This window comes from Pan troglodytes, chromosome 6 (assembly GCF_028858775.2).
Source record: "Pan troglodytes isolate AG18354 chromosome 6, NHGRI_mPanTro3-v2.0_pri, whole genome shotgun sequence".
Taxonomy (NCBI): Eukaryota; Metazoa; Chordata; class Mammalia; order Primates; family Hominidae; genus Pan; species Pan troglodytes.
In genome coordinates, this window is record NC_072404.2 from 99875870 (window position 1) to 99890839 (window position 14970).

The 14970-nt window shown below is 37.9% G+C and overlaps 1 protein-coding gene across 2 annotated transcripts in view; it reads left to right on the forward strand.

The window, feature by feature from the left end:
• Window positions 1-14970, forward strand: part of PTTG1IP2 (PTTG1IP family member 2) — a 93872-nt gene that overhangs the window by 16430 nt on the left and 62472 nt on the right. For both annotated transcript variants that reach the window (XM_063813767.1, NM_001387870.1), the window contains exons 3-6: window positions 1248-1341; window positions 2799-2892; window positions 6178-6248; window positions 8307-8370. In XM_063813767.1, the coding sequence (XP_063669837.1) occupies window positions 1248-1341; window positions 2799-2892; window positions 6178-6248; window positions 8307-8320 (273 nt within the window). In that variant the 3' untranslated portion in view covers window positions 8321-8370. The remainder of the gene's footprint in view (window positions 1-1247; window positions 1342-2798; window positions 2893-6177; window positions 6249-8306; window positions 8371-14970) is intronic.

Genomic DNA, 14970 nt, shown 5'->3' on the forward strand with positions numbered 1-14970 from the left:
GTGATATACCCTTGGTACTTAGGCAGTGTCTAAGGGGTGGTTCTTTACATTGGAGTGAATCATTACCTCTGCTGGTCCCAGGATGTACAGCAAGAAGTGATTGGGTGGGGTCTGGGTTCAATCTTACAGGATTGGTTACCAGCACAGAACCATGCTACTTAGGTTAGAACCCAGGCTCCCCTATTTACTAGGTATGCAATCTTATGTAAGTCATTTAACTTCTCTGCACCTTCTTGTTCTCATCTATAAAGTGGACATAATAGTACCTAGATCACCGGGTTGTCATGAGTATGAAGTGAGTGGATATATATATAAAGGACTTAGAATATAGTACCTGTCACATGGTAGGCCCTATGTAGGTGACAGCCATTTTTACTGCTTTGTCTTCCTTTTTTTTTTTTTTTTTTGCTTTTCCAAGTTCTTCTGGTTTTACCTCCCATAATGTTTTTCACCTTTATGCCTTGCTTAAGGGACTTAGAATTCCATTTTCCTATTTCTGCATGATTATCTGAGAACCAGTGAGCAGTGTGGGGAGAGGGGTGAGGTAAGGCTTGTTGACAGTACCACCAGGGCCATGTGTAACAGAGGAGCAATCCCAAAGGAAAGAGTCGGGGATGCAGGCAAGAGGAATGGAAAGAGTGATAGAGAGATTTTAAAAACCATTTACCTCAGTTCTTATTACTACTTTGTGAAATAATATTTTTGGTTTTGTTTCCTAAACGTAGAGTCTGAGAAAGGGGTTCAGGTGCATGTGATTTTTGAGTGACTGCTCTTCAGCAAAAATCCTATGGAGTGACAGACTCAGGGAAGATAAGCGGCAAGAGCCAAGAAAAGATGAGGTCTTAGCTAAAGCTCACTCTTGGCCTGAATCATGGGCAGCCCTTGGGCAAAAAAAGTCACAAGGTAGAGTTGTTCCTCACTTGAGGCAAGGATGCCCACTGTTTGGAACCCCATGTCAGTCAGTCACTGGCCTGGAGAAATAGTAACCTTGTGGGCTAGGTGGTCCCCATCGTCGTCCAAGAAGAGGGGAAGCTGTGAGCCACTGGGAGCCAAAACTTTTTACAGCTAAGGTTTGGATGCATGGGTCTGACAAAGGAGATCTCAATAAGTTACCAAAGGCATCTATTACAAATAATAATAATAATGGCTATTATTTATTGAATACTTATTGAGTAGTACTAAAAACTTCCTGGGATTATGGTTATTATACTTGGACACCACTTTTATTTTTCTCTTTCCAAATATAGTGTGTTTGGTGTAGTGAAGAAAAAGCATGCAAAAAATACTGTTTTCCCTATTTCGGTTGTCGATTCAGTTCTATATATTGGTTAAACTGTAAAGGTGAGTTGTCCTTATTTAGATTTTTATGTTCTTTATTTCAATTGACTTGCAAATGCTAGTGATTTGCTACATTTGAAGGATTATAAATTATTACATTTGCCTTACATATTAAAATATAGCAAGTCCAAACCACCATGGCACATGTATACCTATGTAGCAAACCTGCATGTTCTGCATATGTATCCCAGAACTTTAAGTAAAATAAAAATAAAAATATAGCAAGTCCAGGGATGTTCATTGGTCTTTCCTCCTGATGTAGGCTTATTGGTTGTTTGCAGCAATTATTCATTCAAATTAAGTCAACATTCATTTTGATTGGTGGATGCTTTGGCATACCAGTAGCTAAATACTTTAAATTTCCATTTCTAAAATCTCTAGTGTATGATATCCATAACCCACTTAAAGAATGTTTGTATTCTTATGTCATTTTAGGAATTCCAGGATTTTTTTTATAAGCTAGTCCTGGTCTGAGGATATATTATATCTAGAAACATTGCTATAACTTATATTTTTTCAGCTAATGTATTCTACACTGAGAATTGCTATTCAGAATAATGATTCACTAGGACTGAACAAATATTAATCATCAAAGAATCTTTAAGTTATACTGAAATGTTGGACTTTTGGTACGTTATACAATACTTACCAAGGCAGGAAAACGTACCAGTACCATTTAAGAAGTTTCCTTAAAGAATTGAAACAAAACGCTTTCTAGGTAAATCCTAGCTATGTGAAAAAACCCAATCTAGAATAACCAGTTGTCTTCTTTTTTCCTTCACTGAAGTAAAAAATATAAATTTTGCCCTCAAATCTCTGTTTCTTTCCGGTACTATCAGATATATTTAAATCATGCATGTTTTTGCCTTATAAAGAAGTTACACTTCTTGTAACTAGTATGAACAGAAACTCTAGTCTCCTATTTCATGTTTGCCCTTCTAGTTTCATTTTACAACTTACCAAGCTAATAAACTACATTGTGCTTACTGAGATAAGAAAAAAAAGTTTACAAGGGGTAGAAATCTGGTTTTGCAGCAAGCATTGGTTGTCTCTTTGGTAATGGACTGCTGAAATTCAAACAATAAATCATTTCCTGCTATCTAGATGTATCTTTAGAGATACAACAGCCTGAGGGATTTGTTGTTTTACCTATTAAGATAGTACCAGAAATGAGTTTAGAGGTAAAATAAAGAAAAATTAAGCCAGTAGCCTAATAGTTCACCAATTTAAAAATAAGTAAATCAAATGTTACCTCCTCTAGCAACCCAGATTATTTTTAAATGTTAGTGATTGTTGTGTTAATGGTAGTTTTATTGGAATATGTAATGTATGTTATTGTATCATTACTTTCAATAATCATTTGTTAAAGAATCACATTGCATGATATTAGAAAAGATGCAAATAGCAGAAATTACTGATGTTCTGTTAACTTAAAATATATTTCTTTTTATACATTTCAGTTGACATGTTTGGAATCATGATGCTTCTACTCATTGCAATATTAATTACAGGATTCGTTTGGTACTGCTGCGCCTATCACTTTTACCTGCAGGAGTATGCTCATTTTATCCTTATTAAGAATGCACTTTGGGTTAATATCATTGAAGAGAATACTAAGCTAGTCATCAGGAAATGTTTTGCCTTTTTTATGTAATAAAAATAATATATCCACATGGTAAGGAAGAAAAGTCCAAAAAGTACGGAAATTGTAAAATGAAAAAAAAAAAGTTTAACTTTCTCATCCCCCACCCCACCTCTAACACTGTCTTCCCAGAAGTAATCCTTTTAGTATGGTTCTATTTGTTGTTCTTCTGTAGTTACCTCCATATATTTGATTTTGATGGTTATGTTTTCTTTTCATGATTAATTTTAGATGTTATCTATTGACCCCCAATCATTAAAGCAGAAAAATTTATCTTGCACTATACACATTTTTTTTTGCTATTAGTGGGTATTATCATTGTGTTATTTTTGGGTTGTTACTATTTTTTTCATTATTTTTAGTTATTAGATCTTAAGATTACTAATATTTCTCCTGTTGACTTTGAGTAATCAATTTAATTCCTTGTTTCTATGTCTCAATCCTTCTCCTGTTACACATAAGAAAATTTGGATCCGTATACTTCCTTCCATTTATCCTCTCTTTCCTCTATCTCCTAAATTCTATAAGCTTTCTCATTAATTTGACCTTGTCAAATGTGTAATATTTACATTCTGTTCTGTGGCCATAATTATATCTTGAAATGCTTATTCTATAATTTCACTCTAAAATTTGTTAACTACTAAAAAGAATAACATATTTATACATGATTGTATAAATGTTGTTTAATAAAGAACCAAAGTGGAGTAGGAAATATAATTCTATGCCACTAATCTATATTGCTTGAAAAAGAATTATCAAGTGCCAAGATCAAATAGATTCTCTTTTCTTACTCTTTATTTCACAAAATCATGCTACATTTCAGCTTACTTCATGTTACTTAATTGTAACTTTCCTATACAGCTTTTGCACTTTCTAGAGTTTTAAATTATCTTAATTATTTCTCATTAACAAAAACACATGTATCTTTATTCTCATCACTGTGATCATTCATCTTTGTATTTGCTAAAATACATTCATTTTCTTCTTATAAATATTCTTCTTAAAGTCTTCTGGCTTCCGGCTTTAACATGCAAAAATTAGTTTCTTTTTACTGCTCTACTGAATTAGGAGAATTTTGGGGTTCCTATACCTCTTTTTAGGGTTGATTTTTTCCTTTTGGTGGAGTACCTCCTCAAGTAAATTTTTCAAAGGGAGTTCACAGAAGGTTTGGAGAGTATTGGCATAGTCCATTACATATCAACAAATTAGTTTTTTCTCCTTCATCCCAGTATGATATTATTTTCTTTCTTCAGATTATACACTTTTTATAAGAAGGAACTGTAAATAAGATAGACATGACCCAAAAATAAGATAAATGCACATTTATAGGTCAACCTGTAAGTAAAATGTGCTTATAAAAAGATAAAGTAAGTCACCATAGTGCTTGCAGAAAAAAAAAAAAAAAAAAAAAAGATAAGGGTTGGCCAAGGTTCCATTTGCTTGTTTAGGACCTCAACTTGGTCAGGAACTTTGTATTTTTCTGGCTTAGAGATGGTCTTTTCCTTATTAACATACAAAGACAAGTTAGGATAGGATGGAAGGTATTCCTTATTTTTCCCCTCTGAAACAAACATACACATATACACATACAAATCAGAAAGAAGAACCAATAGGGCACATTACATATGTGGCAAGGGGCTGTTTTGTAATTTTTTAAATATATATTTTCTTCTTAGGATCCGAGCTCCTTGTAAGTGTCATCACTTTTTTATATAGTATTTATGAGTAAAGTGGCAAATTCTGCCCATAAGAGTAGGGGCCTGAGCAAATATCCATCACTGAAGCTTCTTTTATCCGCATTTTAAATGAAAAACCCTGAAGCCTCTCTGAAAATATCATCCAACAACTGTACTCAGTTCTGGTTTAACTCTGCTGTATATCCACCATCTCTTCTTTCTGAATTTCTTCAAGAGATCTTCTAGACCTTGTTAATTCAATGAGTGTTGTATTCTGTAGGGGTATTTATCTTCTTAAGGACTTACTGCACTTCATAAACCGAAGATCCTGGTGAGGTTTTAGAAACATGACTTTTTCTTTTAAAAAAATACCCTAGAATGACCAATGAAATATCAAAATACTTATTGGTACATTTGATCTAATATTATTATTCAGTAGTTATGCTTATAAAAATTAAAGCACTTTAAAAAGTTCCAAATGTTAGAGAAAACAAGTGTTTCACTGTCCATGTACTCAATGCCTCCTTGATTGTCATCTATTCTTTTAGCAAATATTTATTGAGTATTTATTATCCACTAAGCGATGTCATTGTCATAGGGATATAACAATAAGCAAGAAAGATCAGGCCGGGTGTGCTGGCTCACGCCTGTAATCCCAGCACTTTGAGAGACTGAGGTGGGTGGATCACCTGAGGTCAGGAGTTTGAGACCAGCCTGGCCAACATGGTGAAACCCCATCTCTACTAAAAATACAAAACTTAGCTGGGCGTGGTGGCACGCACCTATGGTTCCAGCTACTCAGGAGGCCAAGGCAGGAGAATCGCTTGAATTTGGGAGGCAGAAGTTGCAGTGAGCTGAGATCACACCACTGCACCCCAGCCTGGGTGACATAGCGAGACTCCATCTAAGAAAAAAAAAAAAGAAATATCAAACCCTTGCCTTCATGGAGCTTATAACTTACTAAGGGGACACAGACCAGTAAACAAGCAATTGTTAATTCTATTGCTAGCTTATTGATATTTTAAATTATATTCCATTTATTTTAATTGCTTTTCTTAATTAAATGTTTTAATTCTCCCGGTGGAGGGATAAAAGAAGAATTTGATAATGCAATGATAAAATATTGCATAAGACCAGGTGCAGTGGCTCACGCCTATAATCCTAACATCTTGGGAGGCTGAAGTGGGTGGATCACTTGAGGCCAGGAGTTCAAGACCAGCCTGGCCAACATGGTGAAACACTGTCTCTACTAAAAATACAAAAATTAGCTGGGTATGGTGGCGAGTGCCTGTAATCCCAGCTACTTAGGTGGCTGAGGAACAAGAATTGCTTGAACCCAGGAGGTGGAGGTTGCAGTGAGCTGTGATCATGCCACTGCACTCCAACGTGGGTGACAGAGCAAGACTCTGTCTCAAAAATAATTTAAAAATTAAAAAAGTAGTCTATCTAATGAAAAAATAATAGTTCCAACTATAACTTGTACTGTTCTGAAAATAAGCCTAATTCTAAATTCACCATCAGTTTGAACAGAAATCGTGTCTATTTTTATGGAAGACGAGAAACAGTTCCTATTCACGACCGCAGTGCTACTGGCAAGTGTTTTCGTTTATTTGATGGAATGTCCCAGACTCCTTCAGTAACAGCTTGTTCCCTTGTTCCAAACATCAAAAATTAAAGCATGAGTAGGGGCCAGGTGCAGTGACTCACACCTGTAATCTCAATGTTTTGAAAGGCCAAGGTGGGAGGATTTGCTTGAGGCTAGAAATTCGAGGTTATGGTGAACACATTGCATTGCATACATATTGCGCCATTGCATTTCAGCCTGGGCCACAGAGGAAGACCCTGTCTCTGAAAACAACAACAAAAATCAAAGTATGGTAGGACTCATAACAACAGATTTCATTTTTCCCATTTCCATGATACATTTTGGTAACCTCAATAGCTATACCAGGATTGGCAAAATCACAATATTGATAAAGATGGGCTAAAATTTTCCAACCCAGTTGGAGATATTCATAGCTTCCCCTGCTACCCCAACTCACGCTCCACAAAAGCAACCCAACAAAAGATAACCGTTGTCTTCAGGAATTCTTGCAGGCTTTCCCAGATTAATTCACTTCATCTACCTAGTTCCTTGGCTAACCTCCTATCCGCTCTCCTCAACTCAATTCTAAACTTTCCCTTACTTGCAAAGCTTTCCCTTATCCAGGACTCAAATCTTGGCTTCCTTTGGCTGATCACCCACAGTTCCTGGGCAGGCACTCCCAATCCTCTACCCAGGTCTGGATCCTGAAAACCCAACTGGAGTCAAAATCATGATCCCCCTGTTCACTTAATTGGACCACAAAAAAATTTTACATCATAATAATATGACTGAGGAAAGAGTACTGCATAGTCCTTTATAATTACTATTAATAAATAACTTTGCAGGGTTGGGGGGGGCTTCAGATTATTTTAGTGCTTTGGGCTGCAGGGGCATAATGATAGGGAATGTAGAAAAGCCTAGGACCCATACTTTGAGGTTGCAAAATCTGGATGAGAAACAGGGTAAACCTTTTAGGGTAAGGATGAAATGGTAAGCACATACACACTCTCTTGTCAACTCCTAGACCTTGTTATGTAGAAATTGTTTGGGTGATAATTGGATCATGAAATGTTTCAAAAAGCTATTTTAGGACAGGAGCCAAAGTGTAGGACAAATGCTGCTTCTTCCGAAGGTTGAAATCAAACCAGGGGGCTGCAGAGAATAATGCTGCATTTCAATTTTCCCCATCCATTTTAAATTCGACAACACATTGACCCAGGAAAAACACTGAAAAGAGCACAAGGTTAGGTATTTATTTAGTTTAGGTAGACACGGTTATCTTTACACAGATTGAGAATTGTCAGATTCATTGTAGGGAATAAAGTGTAGTCAAATTCACAAGGCAGGATGATTTTTCACCCATGAGAGAGCCCAATGGGAATGCCTACATTAAAGGCTTGAGTAAGTGAAACAGGGTCCTGCAAAAGAAATTGAGAAGAAGATGAAAAAGTGGGAGACTGCAGTGTCATAGACATCAAGAGAAAGGGGTCTGAAGATGGAGGGAGAGAGATTCATAAGTGTCCTCTGGACTTACACATTGGGAGATGATTGGTAAGATGTTTGCATATGGTAGTTTTCAGAGTATTTATGCAAGACATAGAATAAACAGGCTTCTGATTGTGGAATAGGAAAATATGGAGCTTATAAAATGTTCTGTACACTGCGATACTCCTCACCTGTGAAGACAGTTATTTTTCAGGATTGGTGGTAATAGTGCCCTTCTTGGTCCACACTTCTTTCCTAGAAAATGAATTCAGAAGATGGTTTGCTGGGATTAGGGATTCATTAAGCATTCATTAAGCATCCACAGCTTTTCTGTCACTGGAGACAACTAGTCTTGTGGTCACCATCAAATATCTGATCTTTTCCTTTTTGTCAATTACATGTTGATAGTACCTTAAGTCACTTGAGCCCTAAATATTAAAATAGCAACAGTATTAAAATCTCAGAAATCTTTTTATTATTCATGAATGTTTCATGTTTAACATTGTAAAAATTACGTAAGTTTTTATTGACTTTTCCTAGAAAGAATTTGAAAAGATAAATTTATTTTCTCTTCTCATAGTATATGATGAATAGATAATTGAAAAGAGATCTTCCCGAAAGAGCAGAAGGAAGTTTCTTCAATGGTAAGGTTTCAAATTATATTGCGTGAATTTTCTGCATGCCATTTTCTCCATTCTATTAAGCCACTTTTCAGGAATATAATTAGAATTATTAAGAAAGAAAATGGAAATCAAATCTGTAAAATGTAGGCAGATTTTCAATGCCCAAAACATGTAATAGAAGGCAGCAGAAGGCCAAGCACAGTAGCTGATCTCTGTAATCCCAGCACTCTGGAAGGCGGAAGAGGGAGGATCACCTGAGGCCAGGAGTTCGAGACTAGCCTGGACAATACAGCGAGATTCCATGTCTACAAAAAAATTTAAAAATTAGCCAGTGTGGTGCCTCACACCTGCAGTCCTAACAACTTGGTAGGCCAAGGTGAGATCACTTAAGCTCAGTTCAAGACCAGCCTGGGCAACATAGCAAGACCCCATCACTACAAACAATAAAAAATTAGCTGGGCATGGTTGCATGTGCCTGTAGTCCCAGCTCCTCAGGAGGCTGAGGTGGGAGGATTGCTTGAGCTCAAGAGTTGGAGGTTGTAGTGAGTTATGATTGCGCTACTGCATTTCAGCCTGGGTGACGACAAAGAGACCCCCATCAATCCTCCCCTCTGCCCAACCCCTACCATTAAAAGGGAAGGCAGCAGAAAGTGGAGATATAACAGTTCAGGCTGCCTTTGTTGAAATCTGGGCTATCCATTTACTAAGTACGCCACGTTAGACAACTAACTTAATCTGTTTGTGCCTTAGTTCCTAATTTGTTAATATTACCTAAAAACAGTGACTAAATTATTGTTTTGGTGACTTTGAGGACAAAATGAGATTTTACAGCTAAAATTTCTAGAACTACCCTGACACTCAGTAAGTTCTTAATAAGTGTCAGTTGTTACTACTGTAATCACAGAATCTCAACAGTGAAGGCACTTAAAGTTCATCCTACCCAACACCTCTTCCAGTGCTGGAATCCTCTTATCAACATCTATGGCATGTCAAATGATGGACAGCTAGGGACTATCCTTTGGATTACAACATAGTTACAAATTTGGCTTTGTGTGTGTATGTGTGTGTGTGCACATTTGCCTTTCAGCAAGGTTAAACATACAGGCATACTTTCACTGCCACCTCCTACATCCACCTGCACAGAAAGGAGGTCTCTAGCTAGAGGCACATTCCATAATTCTATGGCTTCTGAAGGAGTCAGTGCAGGTTAATAGGAGGGAGAGGGAGGAGAATGCAAGTCCTTCCAGAAGCCTACAGAGCCTCCTGGAGAATCTCTAGGGAAGAGACAATATGTATCAGTTTTAAAGTTTAGTAGAGTGACCATGTATCTTCCAAACTGGGCCCATTTTAAGAGTGAAAGGGCCACTATTAAGAATTATGCTAGGAGAGCAGGTGAAAACCAAGGCTGCCCTAGGCAAACAACAGCAAGAAATGATGGTTAACACCCAATGTTGCAAGGGAAATGTGCACATTTATTTGTTGTTGTTGGGATTGGGCATTTATACAAACTTTTTAGAAGGCAATCTCTCAGTATCTATTAAAATTTGGGGTTGGGGGGGGAGTACTCTTTGACCTGGTAATTCCATTATTCGAGATTTTCCCCACTGACATAAATGATCCTCTTAATGTGATGCTGAATTCAGTTTACTGGTATTTTGTGAAGAATTTTGCACCTATATTCATCAGGGATATTAGCCCGCAATTTTCTTTTCTCATAGTGTCTTTGTCTGGCTTGGGTTTCAGGATAGTACTGGCCTCATTAAATGCATTGAGAAGGATTCCCTTTTCAATTTTTGAGAAGAGTTGAGAAGGATTGGTATTAGTTATTTAAATGGTAGAATTCAGCAGTGAAGCCATGAGATTTTGGGGTTTTCTTTTATGGGAGACCATTTATTACTGATTCAATCTTGTTACTCATTATTTGTCTGTTCAGATTTTCTATTTCTTAAGAATTCAATCTGGGTGTGTTGTATTTGTCTAGGAATGTATTCATTTCTTCTAGGCTATCCCATTTGTTGGTGTATAATTCTTCACAGTATCTCGTAATCTTTCATATTTCTGTGGTATCAGTTGTAATGTCTTCTCTTTCATTTCTGATTTTATTTAAATCTCTCTCTTTTTTTGTAGTCTATCTAAAGGGCTGACCATTTTGTTTATCTTTTCAAAACACCAACCATTAGTTTTGTTAATTTTTTATTTTAATTTTAATTTTTTAACTCTTCTTACTATAATAGTATAACTTTCAGTTTTGTTGATTCTTTCTATTGTTTTTCTAGTGTCTATCTTATTTCTGCCCTGATCTTTATTATTTCCTTCCTTCTATTACCTTTGGGCATAGTTTGTTCTTTTTCTAGTCCTTTGATGTGTAACATAAGGTTATTAGTTTGAGATCTTTCTTTTTTTATGTAGGCATGATTGTTATTAACTTCCCTCTAAGAATTACTTTTGCTGCATCCCATAAATTTTAGTATATTGTGTTTTAATTTTCATTTGTCTCAATATACTTTTTGCTTTCCATTTGTTTTCTTTTTTGACCCCGTGGTTGTTCAGCGAATGTTGTTTAATTTCCATGTTTTGGTGAATTTTCCAAATTTCTTCTTGTTATTGATTTCTAGTTTCATACCATCACGGTCAGAAAAGATACCTGATATGATTTAAATCTTCTTACATTTGTAAAAACTTGTTTTGTGGCCTAACATATGGTCTATGTTAGTGTTCCATGTGTGCTGAAGAAGAATGTCAGTCAGGTGCAGTGGCTCACATCTGTAATCCCAACACTTTGGGAGGTCAAGGCAGGAAGATTGCTTAAGGCCAGGAGTTTGAAACCAGCCTGGTCAACAGAGCCAGATCTCATCTCTACAAAAGAAAAGTTAAGGCCGGGCGCAGTGGCTCACGCCTGTAATCCCAACACTTTGGGAGGCCGAGGCAGGCGGATCACGAGGTCAGGAGATCGAGACCATCCTGGCTAACACGGTGAAACCCCGTCTCTACTAAAAGTACAAAAAATTAGCCGGGCGTGGCGGCGGGCGCCCGTAGTCCCAGCTACTCGGGAGGCTGAGGAGGGAGAATGGCGTGAACCCGGGAGGCGGAGCTTGCAGTGAACCGAGATCGCGCCACTGCACTCCAGCCTGGGCAACAGAGCGAAACTCCGTCTCTAAAAAAAAAAAAAAAGAAAAGAAAAGAAAAGAAAAAAGAAAGTTAAAAAGTTAGCCAGGCTAATAGGAAGGGTGGGGCAGGAGGAGCCCTTGAGCCCAGGAGGTTGAGGCTGCAGTGGGCCGTGATCATACCACTGTACTCTAGCCTGAGCGACAGAGAAAGACCCTGTTAAAAAAAAAAAAAAAAAAAAAAAAAAAAAGAAAGAAGAAGAAGAAGAAGCAGCCGAAGAATATGTATTCTGCTGCCATTGGATAGAACCCTGTGGATATGTCTGTTATGTCCATTTGTCCAAAGTGTAGTTCAAGTCTTATGTCTCCTTGTTGATCTTTTTGTCTGGATGTTATGTCCATTGTTGAGAGTGGGTTATTGAAGTCCCCTACTATTACTGCATTATTGCCTATCTCTTCCTTCAGATCTATTAATATTCATATATTTTGTTGGGTGCATGTATATTTATAATTGTTATATCCTCTTGATGAATGAACCCCCGATTTTTTTTTTGAGATGGAGTCTCGCTCTGTTGCCCAGACTAGAGGGCAGTGGCACGATCTCGGCTCACTGCAAGCTTTGCCTCCCCGGCTCACACCATTCTCCTGCCTCAGCCTCCCGAGTAGCTGGGACTACAGGCTCCCGCCACCACGCCTGGCTAATTTTTTGTATTTTTAGTAGAGACGGGGTTTCGCCGTGTTAGCCAGGATGGTCTCGATCTCCTGACCTCATGAGAATCCCTTTATTACTATATTATAACCATAAAATGGTAGCAGTAGGTTCTTACCTATCAATAATCACCTTGAATGTAAATAGGTTAAATTCTCCAATGAAATAAAGGGGCTGAATGGATTAAAAAATAAGATCCAACTATATGCTGCCTGTAGGAGACTCTCTTCACCATCTTTAAGGATACACATAAACTGAGAGTGAAGAGATGGAAGAAGATATTCAACACAAATTGAAACCAAAAGAGAGCAGGGGTAGCTATACTTATATCAAACAAAATAGACTTTAAGTCCAAAACTATAAAAAGAGACAAAGAACGTCATTATATAATGAAAACTACACCAACACAATTTATTGTGAAAGCCTTTTTTACACCAGTGATATAAGATGAAACTTTTTTCATAAATTTCCATTCACATTTGAGTATATTTTTGTGCATCTGTTCACTGCTATTGATCTATCTGGATAATAGTTTCCTAATACCATAATGTTTTAATTGTGGAGGATATATAAGCTATTTTAATATCTGGTAATGGTATTTAACTTCTCTCCACCTCTTATTACTCTTTCTGTTTCCTTTTAAAAATTTTTTTAAAATTTTCTTTTCTTTGAGACAGGGTCTCGCTCTGTCAGCCAGGCTGGGGTGCAGTGGCATGATCATGGCTCACTGCAGCCTCCACCGCCTGGGCTCAATTGATCCTCTGGCCTAAGCCTCTCAAGTATCCAAGCCTACAGATGCTCACTACCATGCCTGGCTAACTTTTGTGATTTTTGTAGAGATGGGATTTCACTATATTGCCCAGGCTGGTCTCGAACCCCTGGGCTCAAGCAATCCACCCACCTCAGCGTCCCAAAGTGCTGGAATTACAGGCATGAGCCACTGCACATGGCCCTTTTTAACAATTTTTAAGTTTAAGCAGAATAAAGATGAGTTATTTATTTTAACTTGTGCCAATGCTAGGAATTTCACAAAATTAAATATTTGGCTCTGGAAAAGATAATGAGTCTAGAGTTTGCAGAGGTACTGCATGCAATGGAAACTCACAAATCTATTATAGTTTTGTTTGATTTGTTTCATCTTAGTTTCCTTTCTCCTCTTTCTTTCTCTTTTAATTTTTTGTCTTCCTATGTGTCCTTGTTTTCCAACTTTTGTACCAGAACATTTCATTTTGAATCAAGATGCTATTGTAGGGGGACAGTGTAACTGCAGAACAGCATTCACTCTACAGTTGGCCATATAATAATCATATAAAGACTTTTAAATGCATAATGTAAAAAGGTACAATTTTAAATGCTTTTTGATCAGTGTTCTTTATTTTTTTATTATTATTTTTATTTTTTTGAGACAGAGTCTTGCTCTGTTGCCGAGGCTGGAGTGCAATGGCCTGATCTTGGCTCACTGCAACTTCTGCCTCCCGGGTTCAAGTGATTCTCCTGCCTCAGGCTCCAGAGTAGCTGGAACTATGGGCGCGTGCAAGCATGCCTGGCTAATTTTTGTGTTTTTAGTAGAAACGGGTTTCATCATGTTGGCCAGGCTGGTCTTGAACTCCTCACCTCAAGTGATCCGCATGCCTCAGCCTCCCAAAATGCTGGGATTACAGGCATGAGCCACTGCACCTGGCCAGTGTTCTTTTAAAAATAAAACTGTAAAACATTAAAAACAATTAGTCCTCACCGGGTGCAGTGGCTCAGGCCTATAATCTCAGCACTTTGGAAGGCCAAGGGGGGCAGATCACTTGCCGATCAGGAGTTCAAGACTAGCCTGGGCAACATGGTGAAACCCCATCTCTATTAAAAGTCAAAAAATTAGCCGGACTTGGTGGTGTGCACCTGTAGTCCCAGCTACTTGGAGGCTGAGATGGGAGGATCACCTGAGCCTGGGGAGGTCGAGGCTGTGGTGAGCTAAGATTGTGCCACTGCACTCCAGCCTGGGCAACAGAGGGAGACTCTGTCTCAGAAACGAACAAACAAAGCAAACAATTCATCCTGATAATCCAAAACTACCTTATATAAGGGAATATTTTAAAGGTTAGAATAAGGCATTGAAACACACTAACACAAATTATAAATTTAAAGAATAGATGGTTAACTCTATCGTGAGAAAAGGAATTGATTCAGGAATGTGAGGAAACAAGACAGTGAGGAGGAAGGAATAAAGAGCTAGAAAGACTGGGTTTGGGGGAGAATGGGATGAGAGAAAGAGTTTGAAGAGAACAGCTGTCTTAAGTTGGGATCCCCAAGAACTAGGCTCCAAGGCAGAGACTTGCCTGCAGGAGTTAACTGGGGAATTCCCTCAGGAGTAACACATGTAAGGGTCAGAGAGAAGCAGACTTGGGTAGAAGGAACAGTTAAAGTGTCATGTAGTCACAAGGGAGGCCTCAGTCAATCTTATGGGGCACTCTGGAACTGGGATTTCCTTTTAGAATTGTCCCAAATTATGGCCCAAATCCCAATATCAACCATCATTAGATGTGGGAGGCCCTCCAAAAGGAGATTTAACCTTAAGTGAGGTGGCTGGCTGCATTGGCTAGGGCAATTTCCAAAGAGGGCCTGGTGTCTGGAGGTATGAGTACCTTGTTCCTGAAAGGAATATCTGTGCAGCACACCATAGCATTCACCACCACATCTGTCATTGATTTAGGGGAATATTGAGAGTAATGATTCTGGGAAGATAGGGTTTAGAAATGTTCAGTTATTCATTAAGAGCATACTCCTCCTTTACTTCGTTAGCGTTTTCTTTAGACCCTA